The 20189-nt window shown below is 42.3% G+C and overlaps 1 protein-coding gene across 5 annotated transcripts in view; it reads left to right on the top strand.

The window, feature by feature from the left end:
- Positions 1-20189, top strand: part of LOC134345314 (inactive N-acetylated-alpha-linked acidic dipeptidase-like protein 2) — a 1001093-nt gene that overhangs the window by 690925 nt on the left and 289979 nt on the right. For all 5 annotated transcript variants that reach the window (XM_063045781.1, XM_063045779.1, XM_063045780.1 and 2 more), the window contains one exon: positions 18048-18140. In XM_063045781.1, the coding sequence (XP_062901851.1) occupies positions 18048-18140 (93 nt within the window). The remainder of the gene's footprint in view (positions 1-18047; positions 18141-20189) is intronic.

Raw genomic sequence — 20189 nt, 5'->3', positions numbered from 1 at the left:
GTAAGAAGGTGGAGGGAGGGGAGGAAGAAGTACAAGGTGGCAGGTGATAGTTGAAACCAGGAGAAGGGGGGTGCTGAAGTAAAGGGCTGGGAAGTTGGTTGGTGAAAGAAATAAAGCGCTGCAGAAAGGGGAATCTGACTAGAGAGGACAGAAGACCATGGAAGAAAAGGAAGGAGGAGGAGCACAAGGGGGAGGTGATGGGCAGGTAAGGAGCTATGGTGAGGGAGGAAATCGGGAATGGGGAATGGGTGAGGGGCTGGCAATTACTGGAAGTTTGAGAAATCAATAGTCATGCCATCAGGTTGGAGGCTACCCAGACAGGATACAAGGTGTTGCTTCTCCAACCTGAGTGTGGCCTCATCGCAGCAGTAGAGGAGGCCGTGGACTGACTTGTCAGAATAGATGGACTTGGCGGATGGACATAGGTGCTCAGTGAATCAGTCTGTCAATCTGCATCTGGTCTCGCGGACATACAGGAGGCCATATCGGGAGTATCAGATACAGTACACGACCCAGACTCGTTGGTGAATTGTCACCTCATTTGGAAGGACTGTTTGTGGCCCTGAATGGTAGCGAGGGAAGTGGTGTAGGGGCAGCTGTGGTACTTGTTCTCCTTGGAAGGACAAGTACCAGGAGGGAGATCAATGGGAGGGATGAGTGATCTCTGCAGGAAGCAAACATGGGGGAAATGGAAATATGTGCTTGGTGGTGGGATCCCAATAGAGATGATGGAAATTATGGAGAATTATGTGCTGGATGCAGAGGCTAATGTGGTGGTAGGTGAGGACAAGAGGAACCTTATCCCTGGTGTGGTGGCGGGAGAATAGGATGAAGGCAGGGGTGCGCAAAATGGAAGAGATACAGGTGAGGGCAGCATTAATGGTGGAGGAAGGGAAGCCCCTTCCTTTGAAGAAGGAGGACATTTCCTTAGTTCTGGAATGAAAAGCCTCATCTTGAGAGCAGATGTGGCAGAAGCGGAGGAACTGAGAGAAGGGGATGGCGTTTTTACAAGTGACAGGGATGAGAAACAGTACATTTTTACAAGTAACAGGGATGAAAGTGAGAGTAGCTGATATCCCTGCCAAAGTGCAAAATCTGCATTGAGATGCCATCCAGGGTAATACAGCAGCACTTTCTGTTAAGTTTAAGAATTTAATTTAATTTTCAAAAATTTTACTTACTGCTCAATATTCAGTCCACTTCTGAAGGAAAGAGTGCTTATTCCTAATTCCACAAGTTGCCTTTATAAAATGGCAAGGATTTCCAGTGAGTAGATTTCATTGACCAAATTAAATATTATGATGTTATTCTACTTAAAGCAGATGGTGCATAGGCAGCTAGATAAAGTGAAGGGGAGGGTGCCTGCATTAAAAGCGAAGGGTAAAAAAGAGAAAGTATAGAAATAGAATTTACCTTAATTTTGGAATATTAGTTAAGTGCAACTACATTTAGACTGCTGAATTTCAGTTGGAAGTGTCTCGACAAGATAGCATTAACCCAAATCCTCTGGAGGAGTAGGGCAGCTCCAACTGCATTTGCTTAATCTGCACATTTAACTGCAAGTGTGATTGCTAGAGGCTACTGTTTGATTTACATGTTGATAATAAAAACATTGTCCACAGTAAAGCCATAGTTTCTACAGCAAAATTTGGCTGGGGGATTGGAACCAGAGTGATAGGGCCGAGGATGGGCAATTGGTATACAACTAGATGCAGCGTGTAGTGAGACTGTGAGGAAGGATAAGCAGACGATGGGGCAAATTGCCGTCAATGGGATGAGCTGAATGGGGGCAAAAGTGAAAAGGGTAATGAATACAGGACTGACGGTGTTATATTTGAATGCATGCAGGATACAAAATAAGGTAAATAATCTTATAGCTCAGTTAAAGATTGGCAGGTATGAAGTTGTGGCCATCACTGAATTGTGGCTGAAAGATCACAGGTGGGAGCTCAACATCCAAGGATACACCCTGTATCAAAGGGGCAGGCAGCTAAGTAGCGGGGTTGGATGGCTCTGTTGGTAAAAATCAGATCAAATCCATAGTAAGAGGTGGCATAAGATCAGAAGATTTAGAATCCTTGTGATTAAGGTTGAGATTACAGTCATGGGGAATTTCCATAGGCAGGTAAATTGGGAAAACCAGGTTGGTGTTGGTTCCCAAGAGAGAGAATTGGTACATTTCCTATGAGATGGCTTTTTAGAGCAGCTTGTGGTTGAGCCAACAAAGGGAAAAGCAATTAGGGATTGATGGTTGTGTAATGAACTATATTTGATTAGGGAGCTTAAGGTAAAGAAACCTTTGGGAAGTAGTGATCATAATATGATAGAATTCACCCTGTAGCTTGAAAGGGAGAAAATAAAGTCAGATGTATCCGTATTACAGTGGAGTAAAGTGAATTACAGAGCCATGAGAGAAGAGCTGGCCAAAGTTGATTGGAAGGGGACACTAGCAAGGCTGACAGTAGAACAGCAATAGCACAGCAATGGTTGAAGTTTCTGGGGGCAATTCAGTGGGCACAGGATAGATACATCCCAAAGATGAACAAGTATTCTAAATGGAGGATGAGGCAACCATTGGTGACGAGGGAAGTTAAAGGCAGCATAAGAGCAAAAAGGGAGGACATATAATATAGCAAAATATAGTGGGAAGGTAGTGGATTGGGAAGCTTTTAAAAACCAACAGAAGACAATGGGAAAAAAACCATTGGGAGAGAAAAGATGAAAAATGAAGGTAAGCTAGCTAAAAATATCGAAGAGGATAGCAAAGATTTTTTCAGATATTTAAAGAGTAAAGAGAGGCGAGATTGGATATTGGATCAGGAAAATGATGCTGGAATGGTAATAATGGGGGAGAGGGAAATAGTGGATGAATATAATATCTTGCATCAGTCTTTGCTATGGAAGACACTAGCAGTATGCCAGAAATTCAAGAGTGAAGGGTGAAGAAGTGAATATAGTTGCTATTACTAAGGAGAAGCTGCTTGGGAAGCTAGATAAATCGCTTGGACAAGATGGACAAGGCCCCATGGTTCTGAAAGAGGTGTCTGAAGAGATTGTGGAGGCATTAGTAATGATCTTTCAAGAAATACTAAATTCTGGAATGGTTCCAGAGGACTGAAAAATTGGAAATTTCACTCCACTCTTGAAGAAGAGAGGGAGGGAGGGACGCAGAAGAAAGGAAATTATATCCCAGTTAGTCTGACTTCAGGGATTGGGAAGACATTGGAGTCAATTATTAAGGATAGTGTTTTTGGGATACTGGAAGGTGCATGATAAAGTAGGCCAAGGTCAGCATTGTTTCCTGAAGGGGAAACCTTGCCTGACAATCTGTTGGAATTCTTTGAGGAAATTACAGGCAGAATAGACAAAGCAGAGTCAGTGTATATTGCTATATTGCTTAATTGGATTCTCAGAAGGCCTTTGACAGGGTGCCGCCTATGAAGCTGCTTAACAGGCCATGGTATTACAGGAGAATTACAGCGTGGATAGGAGATTGGATGATTGGCAGGAGTCAAAATGTCAGAATAAAGGTGGCCTATTCTGGTTGGTTGCTCATGACAAATGGTATTCCATAAGGGTCAGTATTGGAACCGTTTCTTTTCATATAATATGTCAACCATTTGGATGATGGAATTGGTGGCTTTGTGGCCAAGTTTGCAGATGGTACAAAGCAATGTGGAGGGGCAGGCAGTATTGAGGAAGCAGGGCATCCATAGAAGGACTTGGAGAGATTGGGAGAATGGGCAAAGAAGTGGCAGATGGAATACAGTGTAGGGAAGTGTACGGTAATACAGCTTGGTAGAAGAAGTGAAAGGGTTGACTATTTTATAAACGGAGAAATTTCAAAAATCTGAGGTGCAAAGGGACTTGGGAGCCTTTGTGCGTGATTCCCTAAAGGTTAAATTGCAAGATGAGTCATTGGTAAGGAAGGCAAATGCAATGCTACCATTCATTCTAAGAAGACTAGAATACAAGAGCAAGGCTGTGTAGTGTTGCTGAGGCTTTACAAGACATCAGTCAGACTCCACTTTGAGTATTGTGCCCCTTATCTCAGAATAGATGTGCTGGCATTGAAGAAGGTTCAGAGGAGGTTCACAAGAATGATTCCAGGAAATGATATAGTAACACTTGAAGAGCGTTTGAAGGCTCTGGACCTGTACTCGCTGGAGTTTAGAAAAATGAGAGGGATCTCATTGAAACCTATCACATATTGGAAGGCCTAGACAGAGTGGATATAAAGGGAATGTTTCCGATAGTGGTTGAGTCTAGTATCAAAGGGTACAGACTCATAATAGACAGATGTCCATTTAAAACAGAGATGAGGAGGAATATTGTTAGCCAGAGGGTGGTGAATCTGTGGAATTCAGTGCTGCAGATGGATGTGAAGGCCAAGTCATTGGATATAGTTAAAGCGGAGATTGATAGGTTCTTGGTTTATCAGGGCGACAAAAGTTATGGATAGAAAACAGGAGAATGGGGTTTGAGGGAGATAATAAATCCACCAAAGGGGAATGGCAGAGAAGACTTGATGGGCTGAATGGCCTAAATCTGCTCCGATGTCTTATGGTCTTACATGAATGAATCATGCAAGAATTGGAACACTGAGCATTAAATTAAATTGAAAACAGTTAAACAAAGTCAACATTTTTACAAATTATGGTGCACATTATTTTTCTACCATTGTTGACAAATTAAATGAGTACATAATTTTACTCTCATGATAATTTTTGCGAACAGTTATCCTCAATGAAGTTTAATATAAACAAGAAATATCATAAGACAGTAGTGTGATTAGCTCATTCATTTGATTTAGTGAAAAACAAATCTGTTTGGTAATGGTTTCAAATTAACTTTTTCTGCACATGAATTTCTTAAAGTTATGTGACAAATGCAACACAATTATTTTGATATTTAGAATTCAATAATGTTTTATACTATACAGTGCATTAGAATTTTCAGATTCTCATCTCATTTTATTTCAATAAATATTTTATTTGTAATGCATACAGGCAATCCCTAAATTGCAACAGGGTTCCATTCCTGAAATCTGTTTGTAAACAGAATTTATCATAGGTTGAAAATGAACAAAAACAATGTGTAGGAGAGGATTACTAAAACAGCAATGACAGGAGAGCGAACAAGACACAGAAGCGAGGCCACCGGCCAGCCTCACTGACTCAGTGCGTGAGTGAAGGAGTCTGCTAAGGCATTCAAGGGCAGCATACACTGAGAATGAAACTGGTTGCTTAGAAAAGATATGATAGAGAGTCCCTCTACTTGCCAGCCAAGCAAAGTCTTGGTGCTTGTTTGTGAGTTCTCATGACCAGGCATTCTGTCAAGTGACTTCAACTCTGCTGGGGAAACCATCCCAAAGAATCCATCGTGTCTTTCTCCCACAGAAATTGCAAGACACTTCATGCTGGCCACTGCTTGATGGATTTGTGGTCAAAGGTATTTCCTTGCAGAAACATTTCTACAGAGGACAAGTAGCCCAGCAAGGTCTTTTTTTAAACAATCAGTCAGCTAATCTTTCAACTCCCAGATTATCCAAGATTGCAGTGTGTTGAAATTATATCAAGTATATCACTTTTTGGTTGTAATCTATTTTATTTATTGGTGCCAGGACATACTATGTTTTGGAATAGAGATTGTGTTAAAACTTGTGACTCTTTGCACACCTGTTGTAATAAGCAACGCTTGTTACACACATTGGCTGTTTGTATGGATAACCTGGGACTTTAGTGGTCTGGTATCATCTCTTGACATCCATGATGGCTTTGCAATGGTCATACCTGGATATCCTGTTCAGGTTAGGGTCACCCAACTTGAATACCACAGACCTGAACTTCAGAAGGAAGATGGTATCTTGGTTCATTCCTAGTTTCCATCTGGAGAACACTTGGATTGAATTTATTTGTACATAATCCTCTGATTAATGGCTGATGAAGTCTGTGATGACAGTGGTATACTTGTTCTGGTTGGCCTCTGAGTCTTTAAATGTAGACAAGACCAGTAACTCAAAGGTAGTGGCGTAGGGGCTTATTTATTTTCTTAGGTCAACACTGTAGAACTTCCTGCACCAGCTCTTCATGGTTCAGTTTCTGAATGTAAGGAGGAAGAAACAGCACAGCATGATGGTCACACACATCAAAGTTGCTGGTGAACGCAGCAGGCCAGGCAGCATCTCTAGGAAGAGGTACAGTCGACGTTTCAGGCCGAGACCCTTCGTCCGGATATCGTCGCCCTTGTACCTCTTCCTAGAGATGCTGCCTGGCCTGCTGCGTTCACCAGCAACTTTGATGTGTGTTGCTTGAATTTCCAGCATCTGCAGAATTCCTCGTGACAGGATGATGGTCTAATTTTCCATAATGTGGTCAGGAATTGATAAGTGGGACTCTTTGATCATTGTGCACCAAGGTTGGTTGTGCATCTGCTAGGACAGTAGACATGTTGCTAGTATTTTGATATCATTAAAATTGGCCTGGTGAAGACCCTGTTTCGAGGCTACTGATAGCAGAGTGTAGTTCCTCAAGTATAAGCTTCACATCTGCCCTGGGTGGGATGTAAATTGCATTTAGGAGGTGAATTCCCACAACAGGTAAGAGGGATTGCACTTAAATATATTTGGTCTGGCGAACAGGAATTCTATGGGAACATCAAGACCATGTACCTACTACAAGGAGTTGATTTAGAAGCAGATCCCTCTGTCCCTGACTTTGTCCAAGGATGCTGTGCAGCCCACCAGGGAATTGAGAAGCCCTAAAATTCTGTGACAGAGTCAGATTAAGCAGGTGTAAGCCCTGTCTCTGTAAGACAGAGCACACATCACTCTCTCATTTCCCTTTAGTAGGCCATGTGGAAGCCATAGAAAGGGTGTAGAGGAGATTTACAGGGATGTTGCCTGGATTGGGGAGCATGCCTTATGAGAATAGGTTGAGTGAACTCGACCTTTTCCCCTTGGAGCAACAGAGGGTGAGAGGTGACCTGATAGAGGTGTATAAGATGATGAGAGCCATTGATCGTGTGGATAGTCAGAGGCTTTTCCAAGGGCTGAAAAGGTTGCCACAAGAGGACACAGGTTTAAGGTGCTGAGGAGTAGGTACATAGGAAATGTCTGGGGTAAGTTTTTCACTCAGAGAATGGTGAATGTGTGGAATGGGCTGCCGGCAATGGTGATAGAGGTGGATACGATAGGGTCTTTTAAGAGACTTTTGGATAGGTACATGGAGCTTAGTAAAATAGAGGGCTATGGGTAATCCTAGTAATTTCTAAGGTAGGGACATGTTCGGTTCAACTTTGTGGGCCAAAGGGTCTGTATTGTGCTGTAGGCTTTCTAAGTTTCTAGGCGAGTCTAATCTTAACTTCATGCAGCTTGCTTTCAATAGCTTAGATATTTTCCAAGTATATGCTTGGGATGGGGAATCTTGAAACCTCATTGTTTCAGTCTCACATGATGTTTAACTGGTAATATTTTTCTGATGCTGATGTTCCTGATTTTCCTGAATAGGACCCATCAGCCTTCCCAACCACATTCAGCCTTCCCAACCCTGAACCAAACTTCTCCACATTTTGAAGGCTGACCACTGTAGCCAAGGTGGTCATGGAGCCAAGTGAAAAAGTTCTGATCAGTGGCATGGCCTTGAACAATGTAACTGTATGACTTAAATAGTGCAGAAATAGTTTAGATTGTGTAGAGGATTGTCAGAGATTGCAGAGAGACATTGATAGGATGCAGAAGTGGGCTGAGAAGTGGCAGATGGAGTTCAACCCGGAGAAGTGTGAGGTGGTACACTTTGGAAGGACAAGCTCCAAGGCAGAGTACAAAGTAAATGGCAGGATACATGGTAGTGTGGAGGAGCAGAGGGATCTGGGGGTACATGTCCACAGATCCCTGAAAGTTGCCTCACAGGTGGATAGGGTAGTTAAGAAAGCTTATGGGATGTTAGCTTTCATAAGTCGAGGGATAGAATTTAAGAGTCACAATGTAATGATGCAGTTCTATAAAACTCTGGTTAGACCACACTTGGAGTACTGTGTCCAGTTCTGGTCACCTCACTATAGGAAGGATGTGGAAACATTGGAAAGGGTACAGAGGAGATTTACCAGGATGCTGCCTGGTTTGGAGAGTATGCATTATGATCAGAGATTGAGGGAGCTAGGGCTTTACTCTTTGGAGAGAAGGAGGATAAGAGGAAACATGATAGAGGTGTACAAGATATTAAGAGGAATAGATAGAGTGGACAGCCAGCGCCTCTTCCCAGGGCACCACTGCTCAATACAAGAGGACATGGCTTTAAGTAAGGGGTGGGAAGTTCAAGGGGGATATTAGAGGAAGGTTTTTCACTCAGAGAGTGGTTGGTGCGTGGAATGCACTGCCTGAGTCAGTGGTGGAGGCAGATACACTAGTGAAGTTTAAGAGACTACTAGACAGGTATATGGAGGAATTTAAGGTGGAGGCTTATATGGGAGGCAGGGTTTGAGGGTCGGCACAACATTGTGGGCCAAAGGGCCTGTACTGTGCTGTACTATTCTATATAAAAAATAATTAAGATCTGTCCAGATAACTCCTTTGGAAGTCTTTTGAAGCCAACTTGGTCTTGCCCACAGAGTTGCCATCTGTCATTGTTATTGAGATACTGTATATCAATGTTTTTGTAATCTCTGATGTAAGTGACTGAAATGTAATCAACACATTTAATCAAATGTGAAAGTATATTTAACAGTAATGTCATCAAAGGGTATATAATTATTCAGCTTTGATGTACATTTTTCAACTTTGTTTTCATTTTCTGTGCTGCCTCTTTTAAATACTGTGTTCCTCCCTTTTAAATAATTTTTAACCAATATTTCTAATCTGCATTGAATTTGTATAGCCGTGTCAAGGATATAAATTAGAAATATAGTTTCTAATGTTAATCCCCACTCACCAACTGACCTTTACCTAACTTACCAAACTAATTTTTTTAACCTATCAGAAAATATTTTTTCTACTTCCCATGATTTGTTCTTATTAGAAGAATTGTTGTAAAACTTTATTTGGAAGTCTAGGTGGAGCTTGTAATAAACTTCTCCATTATCCCATTAAGTTGTCACTAGCTCCAAAACGTTCAATGCTTTGATCAATTGTCTGATTCCGGTTGATTTTCATGTGCAATTCCAAGTTACTTTGCAGTTAATTTGCAATTTACACAATAACTCATTTATTGTTTTATGGAATATGTAGTATGATTAATGAGTCTCTGATTATCTAGTCCTATTTTGAACGTATGAACCATATTAATTTCACGATTTCCACTCATTCTTCTCCAGAGTCCTCAAATGATTGTGTCACAAAAACTTCTTGCCTGGTGATTCTACATGGTTGTGGATAGCTGTAAATCCCTGAGAATTTATTTAGTATTGAGTTTCTTAAGTGCAGCTGAGGCTCTGTTATTGGTATTGAACTCATTACTTTTGATTTGCTTACTTCTGGAAATGCAAGCTGCTCATGTTTTTTTTAAATAATACCTTATAAGAAGTTGTGATTTAGAATATTTACAATTCTGTAGTCATCACCAGTTTCAAACCTGTATGGCTGTGTTATGGTTTCTATCTCATCACTGATTACCTCCTTACAATTCAACTCTTGAAATAATGTTGTCTATTACATTTTGCTTGAAAGAATTTGATTTAGCTATGTGACAATTTTACTCCTTCTTTGTTTGCGTGATCACCCTTCCATCTCTCCACTTTCTATTATTTTCATGCTTTATTTTATTACCGGCAAAGACAACCTGAAAAGACAATAATATTTATTCTTCAGACAAATGATATCACTTTCCACGATGTTATTTGTACAGAGGCAAACATTTATCCCAATGACTTTTTGTCAGCTCCTTATAGAGCAGTTCTTGCAGTTTCATTTCCTCATCTCTTCATGTAATCCAGGAAATTATTCTATCTTTTGGAAGTTCTGACTCTGATTGCATCATACCTCCAGACGTAACAACTCTGTTAAAAAATCCTTGTTCATCCTTGTACCTTTTGGCTAGAGTAATACACCTATCTGCCTCCTGGTCCTTTAATGATCTACTGTTGGGTAAAACCTTCCTCATTTGCCCTATCTAAATCAGTCATTGTGCACTTCCATCAAATCTCTCAACTGTTTTTGCCCAAAGGAGAACAATTCCATCTCCTTTCTCTATTCTCATTTTATAGTTGAAATCCTACATCCTTGGCAGAAGTTTCTATATTTTTTGCCCTTCATGTTTCACCTTAGGTAACAGAGCAGTTGCGCAGAAAATGGAGCTAATTCCCAGTGCATTTGTATCCATCTTAAAAAGTCTCATGATCCAGTATGCATGAGGCTTCTGATAATTGGTGTCATGATTACTGTAGTTCAGTTATCTCCCAATATTCCATGACAAGCCCATTTTTCATTATAAAAGCTCTATAGGAATGACGTCATGCCCAAATCAGACCCCGAGATCTGTCAGTATTCTTCATCATTGCAAGTTACTATCAGATTAATGTTACTACTCACCTAATGATAATAACATTAGAATATCCATCTGCAATTTACCTAAAGTAATTAGAGATGGATCTTGCCAACAAAGCGCAAACTCTAGCAATGAATAAAAATACTACAGCTTAAAACAGGAATTCCAATTTTAGTAATGCCTCAGAAAAGTAGCCATTAGTGGTAGTGCCTGAATTATTTTCAAAGATTAGTACCAGAGAAGAGCTCAGAGGTAAATGAGAAGAGGAACAGGCAAATGTTAACTGGAGATTGTTAGCTTACACCAGGTCTCTGAACTGTTTTCCAGGAATAGCTGGATAGATCGGGGTGGGGAGGTAATTGGGTGAGTTTTAGCTTATGGTTGTGTTCTATTATCAATCCTTATTTATAGGAACTTGCTGGAAAACTGTCCTGATAGTAATAGTGTGCTAGGGGTGTAGGTCCTAAGCATGTTTTAAGACTTTCTCATACAGTTGTGATTTCACAGTTGGTAGCATATCTTGGAAATGGTACATGGTAGCTATTGGGAAAGGGGAAAGATGGAGTGAAAGGTGTTCAATATTTTAAAAAATAACTTTTTGCACGACAAGTTCCTGTACATTAAATGTCATTCTTTGGGCAAGTTTTGCTTTGTTCTGTATTTAGTGCTGAGCACTGAAGAACAATGACATCTAATCATTACACCAACCATTTTCACAGATTTTCTGTGACTCTTTGCCTAGTAATTTAATTTAATTTAATTTAATTAGAAAAACATTTGAAGCAATAATCTCTTTGAGAGAGTTGTGTGACAAGGGCAATCTTTTAACTAAACAGATTAAACAATTGTTTCTGAATTGCACGGTATTTGAATCTGAAAGTATCAGTTAAGAATACTTAAGTCAAGTCAAGTCAAGTCATTTCAACCATAACTGCTGGTACAGAACATAGTAAAAATGAGACAACGTTTTCCGGGACCATGGTGCTACATGAAAAAACACAAAAACTACACTAGACTACAGACCTATCGAGGACTGCATAAAGTGTACAAAACAGTGCAGGCATTACAATAAATAATAAACAGGACAGTAGGCACAGTAGCGGCTATAGTAGGTTGGTGTCAAGCCAGGCTCTGGGTATTGAAGAGTCTATTGGCTTGGGGAAAGAAACTGTTACATAGTCTGGTCATGAGAGCCCGAATGCTCGGTGCCTTTTTCCAGATGGCAGGAGGGAGAAGAGTTTATATGAGGGGTGCGTGGGGTCCTTCATAATGCTATGTGCTTTGCAGATGCAGCATGTGATGTAAATGTCTGAGATGGCGGGAAGATGATCTCAGCTGACCTCACTATCCGCTGCAGGGTCTTGCGATCCGAGATGGTACAATTTCTGAACCAGGCAGTGATGCAGCTGCTCAGGATGCTCTCAATACAACCTCTGTAGAATGTGGTGAGTATGGAGGGTGGGAGATGGACTTTTCTCAGCCTTCGCAGAAAGTAGAGATGCTGCTGGGCTTTCTTTGCTATGGAGCTGGTGTCGAGGGACCAGGTGAGATTCTCTGCCAGGTGAACACCAAGAAATTTGGTGCTCTTAACGATTTCTACAGAGGAGTCATTGATGTTCAGTGGAGAGTGGTCGCTCCGTGTCCTCCTGAAGTCAACAACCATCTCTTTTGTTTTGTTTACATTCAGAGACAGGTTGTTGGCTCTGCACCAATCTGTTAGCCGCTGCACCTCCTCTCTGTATGCTGACTCATCGTTCTTGCCGATGAGACCCACCACGGTCGTGTCATCGACGAACTTGATGATGTGGTTCAAGCTGTGTGTTGCAGCACAGTCTGGGTCAGCAGAGTGAACAGCAGTGGACTTCGAACACAGCCCTAGGGGGCTCCCGTGCTCAGTGTGATGGTGTTGGAGATGCTGCTTCCAATCCCGACTGACTGAGGTCTCCCAGTCAGGAAGTCTAGGATCCAGCTGCAGAGGGAGGTGTTCAGGCCCAGTAGGCTCAGCTTTCCAATCAGTTTCTGAGGAATGATTGTGTTGAATGCTGAACTGAAGCCTATGAACAACATTCGAACATACGTGTCTTTTTTGTCCAGGTGGGTTAGGCCCAGGTGGATGGTGATGGCAATGGCGTCGTCTGTTGAACGGTTGGGATGGTACGCGAACTGCAGGGGGTCCAGTGAGGGAGGCAGCAGGGACTTGATGTGCCTCATGACGAGTCTCTCGAAACACTTCATGATGATGGAAGTGAGTGCAAGGGGACAGTAATCATTGAGGCAGGACACTGAAGACTTCTTTGGCACGGGGACGATGGTGGCGGCCTTGAAGTACGTAGGAATGACGGTGCTGCTCAGGGAGATGTTGAAGATGTTAGTGAGAATCTCTGCTAGCTGGTCTGCACATCCTCTAAGAACTCTGCCAGGAATATTGTCTGGTCCAGCAGTCTTCCGTGGGTTGACCCTGCGCAGGGTTCTCCTCACATCGGCCACGGTAAGACACAGCATCTAGTCATTTGGAGGAAGGGTGGTCTTCCTCGCCGCCACGTCATTAGATAGATAGATAGATAGATATACTTTATTAATCCCGAGGGAAATTTGGTTTTGTTACAGCCGCACCAACCAAGAATAGAGCGTAAATATAGCAATACAAAAACCCCCAACAATCAAACAACAAAATGCAAGCTATGCCAGATGGAAAATAAGTCCAGAACCAGTCTGTTGGCTCAGGGTGTCTGACCCTCCACGGGAGGAGCTGCACATTCGATGGCCACAGGCAGGAACGACCTCCCGTGCCGCCAAGTGTTATATCACGGTGGAATGTGGCCGAAGTCCAACAGTAAAAAGTTCAATATCCAGTCTGCAAACACGTTCCTGGATCGTAATATGCCCTGGATTGCACCATCCGTTGTTAGCCAGAACAGTAAGCATCCAACTCCTTTACGCTTACCACTCTCAGTGCACTTCCGGTCAGCCGGAACGGTATTACCCACCGAACTCCTCTTCTCCAAAAGTCTCTGTTGTCTCGACCCAGTCCTCTTTCCTCGGCTTTGTGATCCCCCTCTGTGTGTTTTCCTCTGGATTTCAGCAGGGGTGTCCATCGCTCTGTTCGCTAAGCTGGCCGGTGTTTGCTGGTCTGTGGAATACACAATGCGACCTTGCTTCTGTCCTGCGTGTCGGGATGTAACCATTTTCAGCGCTAAAGAAAACCCAAATAAAACTCTCTCACCAGCATGTTAGAGATGTGCAGCTTCGACGTGTTACCGTGAAAAAAAAACAAAAAAAACGTAAATTAAAAAGTAAGAAGAAGAAAGTAAGAATAGATCGGAAAGGCCGTACCAGGCTGCATGCACGACCAGCGCATGCGCATTAACCGACTCGAAACGAGTGTAGAAGTTATTCAACACATCTGGGAGGGAGGCATCACCACCACAGGCAGGTGGTGTTGTCTTGTAATTGGTGATGTCCTGAATGCCCTTCCGCATGTGCCGAGTGTCGCCGCTGTTCTGGAAGTGGCTGTGGATTCACTGGGCATGTGCACTCTTTGCCTCTCTGATGGCCCGGGACAGTTTGGCCCTCGCTGTTGTTAGGGCTGCCTTGTCACCTGCTCTGAAGGCAGAGTCCCGGGTCCTCAGCAGCGCACGCACCTCCGCGGTCATCCATGGCTTCTGGTTAGCGCGTGTAGTGATGGTCTTGGCCACAGTGACATCATCAATGCACTTGCTGATGTAGCTAGTCACTGATGCTGTGTACTCCTCTAAATTGGTAGGGTCGCCATCAGCTTTAGCCTCCCTGAACACGTGCCCGTCAGTGTGCTCAAAGCAGTGTTGAAGAGTAGAGATGGCTCCTGCTGGCCAGGTTTTCACCTGCTTCTGAACTGGTGTGGAGCGCCTGAGGAGTGGTCTGTATGCTGGGATTAGCGTAACAGAGATGTGGTCTGAGTAACTGAGGTGGGAGCGGGGCTCCACCGGTACGCGTCGGGAATGTTTGTGTAAACAAGGTCCAACGCGTTCTCCCCTCTTGTTGCAAAGTCCACATTCTGATGGAATCTGGGGAGCATTGACTTCAGGTTAGTGTGATTAAAATCTCCGTCGACAATAAATAGTCCATCAGGGTGTACGTTCTGCAGTTCGCTAATAGCCCCATACGGTTCACAGAGCACCTCCTTAGGATTAGCGCTGGGGGGAATGTAGACACTGACTTTAAGGACAGTGGTGAATTCCCGTGGTAAATAAAATGGTCTGCATCTAACAGCCACGAACTGCACTAGCGATGAGTATATATATTTGATGTAAACACACAAGCCACCACCGCGAGTCTTACCAGAGAGAGCTGCATCTCTTATCTGCTCAAAACAAGACGGGCCCATCCAGCTGAGAGGCAGCATCCAGAATTCCATTGCCGTATCTAATCTAATGCCATATCATGCACAATATATTGAGAGGAATGTGATAGTTACAGATAAATCAGATAGTAAGGTGAATTAAATATTTATCTTTTTCAATCCACAAGTATTAATTATAAATACAAATAAAAACAAAAATAATGTCATCGCACTTAATTATGTTCACATAATTTTCAGTGTCAGAGAGGCTGTTTTGCAATAGTTAAGATTTACCATCCTATTAGTGAAAAAAAATGACTTGCCTTGGAATGGCCAAATCCTAGCTCTTAATGCCCGGTTTAATGGGTACCTGCACTCAGTGGCCACTTAGAGTTCATTGATGCAAATATCTAATCAGCCAATCATACGGCAGCAACTAAATGCATAAAAGCATGCAATCACGATCCAGACCAATTGTTCAGACCAATTATCAGAAGAAATGTGATCTAAGTGGGTTTGACTGTGGAATAATAGTTGGTGCCAGACAGGGTGGTTTGAGTATCTCAGAAACTGTTGATTTCCTGGACTTTCACACACAACAGCCTCTTGTGTTTACAGAGGATGGTGTGCAAAGCAAAAAAAAAAAAAAAAATCCCCTGAGTGTCAGTTCTGTGGGCAAAAATGCCTTGTTAATGTGAGAGGTCAGAGGTGATTGGCCAGACTAGTTCAAGCAGACCAGGAAAGCGCCTGTAACTCAGATAATGATTTTTTTTTACAATGGTGGTGTGTAGAAGAGCATCTCTGAATGCACATTTTGAACTTTGAAGTGGGTGGGCTAAAGCAGCAGAAGACTACAAACATACACTCAGTAATCACTTTATTCGGTGGAGAGGGTACCTAATAAAGTGGCCACTGAGTGCATATGTGACTACAGTATTGTCATGTCATTCAGTGTTTCCATAACAACAAATTCTTGGGGAAACACTAGCATTGTGTTATTTCTGCTAGGTCTTAGACAGCATCCATAATTTTTTTAGTTTTACTCTTGTACTGGTGTTTGCCACAAACTGCTATTGATTTCTGTCTTTGTAGTAGTGAGCTTTTCATCACCTCATTTCTGTCCCAAGATCGGAAACATTCAATAATTAAGCAAAATATCTAGTTAAAATTACAAAGTAACTGCAGTAATTAATAGCAACACACATCAAAGTTGCTGGTGAACGCAGCAGGCCAGGCAGCATCTCTAGGAAGAGGTACAGTCGACGTTTCAGGCCGAGACCCTTCGTCAGGACTAATTGAAGGAAGAGTTAGTAAGAGATTTGAAAGTTGGAGGGGGAGCGGGAGATCCAAAATGATAGGAGAAGACAGGAGCGGGAGGGATGGAGTCAAGAGCTGGACAGGTGATTGGCAAAAGGGATACGAGAGGATCATGGGACAGGAGGTCCGGGAAGAAAGACAAGTGGGAGGGGAACCCAGAGGACGGGCAAGGGGTATATTCAGAGGGACAGAGGGAAAAAAAGAGTGAGAGAAAGAATGTGTGTATAAAAATAAATAACAGATGGGGTTCGAGGGGGAGGTGGGGCATTAGCGGAAGTTAGAGAAGTCGATGTTCATGCCATCAGGTTGGAGGCTACCCAGACGGAATATAAGGTGTTGTTCCTCCAACCTGAGTGTGGCTTCATCTTTACAGTAGAGGAGGCCATGGATAGACATGTCAGAATGGGAATGGGATGTGGAATTAAAATGTGTGGCCACTCCCTCCCCCTCCTGTCTTCTCCTATCATTTTGGATCTCCCCCTCCCCCTCCAACTTCCAAATCCCTTACTCACTCTTCCTTCAGTTAGTCCTGACGAAGGGTCTCGGCCTGAAACGTCGACTGCACCTCTTCCTAGAGATGCTGCCTGGCCTGCTGCGTTCACCAGCAACTTTGATGTGTGTTGCTTGAATTTCCAGCATCTGCAGAATTCCTGTTATTTGCAGTAATTATTAAAAAGTTTTAATTATTTGAATGCAAAAAAAGTTAGTAAATGAATTATTTTTGTTAGTTTTTAAACAGCAAACTGCTTTCTTCTCCAAATCTCCACTGATCTTCTACACATGATCAGTGATTGAGGAGCTTTTTTGTTTGTGACTCACTAAGGTGTCAATCAATCAGTATTCCTTCTAAGTGAAATGGTGACTGATTGACAGCTATTTAAAGAACAGAACTGAGACAGCAATTAACTTAACTGATTGCCACAGTCTGAAAATGTTAAAAGCTCGATATTCAGTACAGCTACGGTGCTTTGAGAAAACGTCATTTTGTATCTACAGCAGTTTAACTGTTTAGCCACGAGATCTGTTTGAATAATGTGGACTGTCGTTCAGAACATTACTGCACTAAAATGGTCTTACCTAGCAGTGGAGTTTCAGAGTATTTAATTATATTCTGACTTATGATTGGCTTAAAGGTGATGCTTTCAATAAAGTAAGCATGAGTTATTTATGCATAAATACAAATAAACAAACCCTGTGTGTAAAAAAAAGTAATAAAATACAATTGACATCAAATTAATTTCAAATGTCTGATGTTGCTTCCATGATTATGTACAGGCTGTTGACAGATCCATTGTTGTGCTGGATCCAGTTCTACAATTTAATTTGTTAATTATTGATTGAAAAAGGGAGTAATGTAGAGGACACAAATTGACTTGTAGAAAGTTACTGTTATTTGACCTCCTAATGTGAGCTCTCCCAATTACAAAGGCAAAAGTAGCAAGTGCTTGAGAACCTTGCTGTCTGCATGCTATCCTGATATGTATCACCTCCCATTTGAGACCAATTCCTGAAACTCCTCAGCAAAAAAAAACATTGTAAAAGTTTATTAAGTAGGTGGGTTCCAACATCATCACAGGGACAATGAGGGGTGGGCAATAATATCCACATCTAGTAAATGAATGAAAATAAATGGCAAATTGTGCTCAAAGCTCCTTACTTGGTGGTGCAAACACGAGGAAATCTGAAAATGCTGGAATTTCAAGCAACACACATCAAAGTTGCTGGTGAACGCAGCAGGCCAGGCAGCATCTCTAGGAAGAGGACTCTTGTCATGATGAAGGGTCTCGGCCCAAAACGTCGACTGTACCTCTTCCTAGAGATGCTGCCTGGCCTGCTGCATTCACCAGCATCTTTTATGTGTGTTGTTTACTTGGTGGTGATTGTCTTTTCTTATGATCCTTTGTTCAGTCTCTACCTATTTTCTTTTAATACAGTTAGAAAAACCATCAAGCTGGAAGTGGGCAAAGTCTCTGAATATAGGACAATACAGAATATAATTGGCTCCCTTAAAGGATCCATCAACCCAGGTAACTTGATTGTTTACAGTTCTAATGTGCAATATAGATGTATTAGTGTCACAATAAAATTACACAAATACTCTGCAATGTTAGATTATTTATTTATTTATCTAATTATGTTGTTCTTTAAGTTATATTTTCTTATTAGTTCTGACAGCAGTTTTCAGATCAATCTTTGAGGATCTATCAAAGTCAGATATGTGCAACTTCACCTTTTGCCTGCTGCAGAGTGATTGGTGCTGCATTTCTGTGCTTTACTGCATTCCCTTTGAGATTAAATGTAGAATGCTTCCATTTTTGCTGTGGTAGGCTTTAGCAGGTTTAGCATTCAGATCAAGGGTAATTAGCAGAAAGAGGACATGCAACAAATAGCCTTTGGAAATATTGTGTATTCTACCATAACCATTAGATTAAAAGTGAATCCATCATGCAGTTGAAATGCTTTGTCCACTTCGGTTTTTTTCCTCCCATGAATGACACTACCGTGCTGGGTCTCATCAGCAAGAACGATGAGTCAGCATACAGAGAGGAGGTGCAGCGGCTAACGGACTGGTGCAGAGCCAACAACCTGTCTCTGAATGTGAACAAAACAAAAGAGATGGTTCTTGACTTCAGGAGGACATGGAACGACCATTCTCTGCTGAACATTGACGACTCCTCTGTAAAGGTCATTAACAGCACCAGATTTCTTGGTGTTCACCTGGCGGAGAATCTCACCTGGTCCCTCAACACCAGCTCCATAGCAAAGAAAGCCCAGCAGCATCTCTACTTTCTGCAAAGGCTGAGAAAAGTCCATCTCCCACCCCCCATCCTCATCACATTCTACAGAGGTTGTATTGAGAGCATCCTGAGCAGCTGCATCACTGCCTGGTTCGGAAATTGCACCATCTCAGATCGCAAGACCCTGAAGTGGATAGAGGTCAGCCGAGAAGATCATTGGGGTTTCTCTTCCCGCCATTACAGACATTTACACCACACGCTGCATCCGTAAAGCAAACAGCATTACGAAGGACCCCACACACCCCTCATACAAACTCTTCTCCCTCCTGCCATCTGGCAAAAGGCACTGAAGTATTCGGGTTCGCACGACCAGACTATGTAACAGTTTCTTCCCCCAAGCTATCAGACTCCTCAATACCCAGAGCCTGGACTGACACCAACCTACTGCCCTCTACTGTGCATATCATCCTGTTTATTATTTATTGTAATGCCTGCACTGTTTTGTGCACTTTATGCAGTCCTGAGTAGGTCTGTAGTCTAGTGTAGTGTTTGTGTTGTTTTACGTAGTTCAGGTAGTTTTTGTATTGTTTCATGTAGCACCATGGTCTTGAAAAACGTTGTCTTGTTTTTACTATAAACTGTACCAGCAGTTATGGTCGAAATGACAATAAAAAGTGACTTGACTTGACTTGACTTGACTTGAATAACCAGCTGTTGATGAAGGTCTCAGATGTATTACTTAATCACCTCTCAGACTTCCTCCCCTTGTTCCAGTGAACAACTGGTCAGTACATGGAACAAGATCTACAGGCAGGTGAAGAAAACAGTATTGATGAAATAATAAATATCTTTGGGTACAGTATGAGTTAATTGTGCCATTCTGCTTGATAAGTGTAGCATGATGTGGAGATTTGGGTATATTTGAATCTCTGATTTCTAAAACTCTCCACCGTATGTGTCTTCCTCACATTATATAGGGTAATTAATGGCACTTGGTTGCTATGATGATTCAGTAAAATAATTATAATATTCTATAAATTAAAAATAATTATAATATTCAGTGACTGGTGGGGTACCTCAAGGCTCAGTACCGGGACTCCAGTTGTTTACAATATATGTTAATGACTTAGACGAGGGAATTAAATGCAGCATCTCCAAGTCCTGGCTGGCGGTGAGAGGGGCCCTCCCAGTCAGTTCTGTCCTGTATGCCTGGAACGTCGTCTCCGCACCCCACTGCCCACGGGAGGACTGCAGTGAGGAGGAGTCTGTGACCCACCTCTTTGCACACTGTCAGTTCGCAGAGAGGGTGTGCAGGAGGATGGACGGGCTAGTGTCACG

This window comes from Mobula hypostoma, chromosome 4, assembly GCF_963921235.1.
Source record: "Mobula hypostoma chromosome 4, sMobHyp1.1, whole genome shotgun sequence".
Taxonomy (NCBI): Eukaryota; Metazoa; Chordata; class Chondrichthyes; order Myliobatiformes; family Myliobatidae; genus Mobula; species Mobula hypostoma.
Note: the sequence above shows the minus strand (reverse complement) of the source record. Positions and strands in the feature narration are given on the sequence as shown.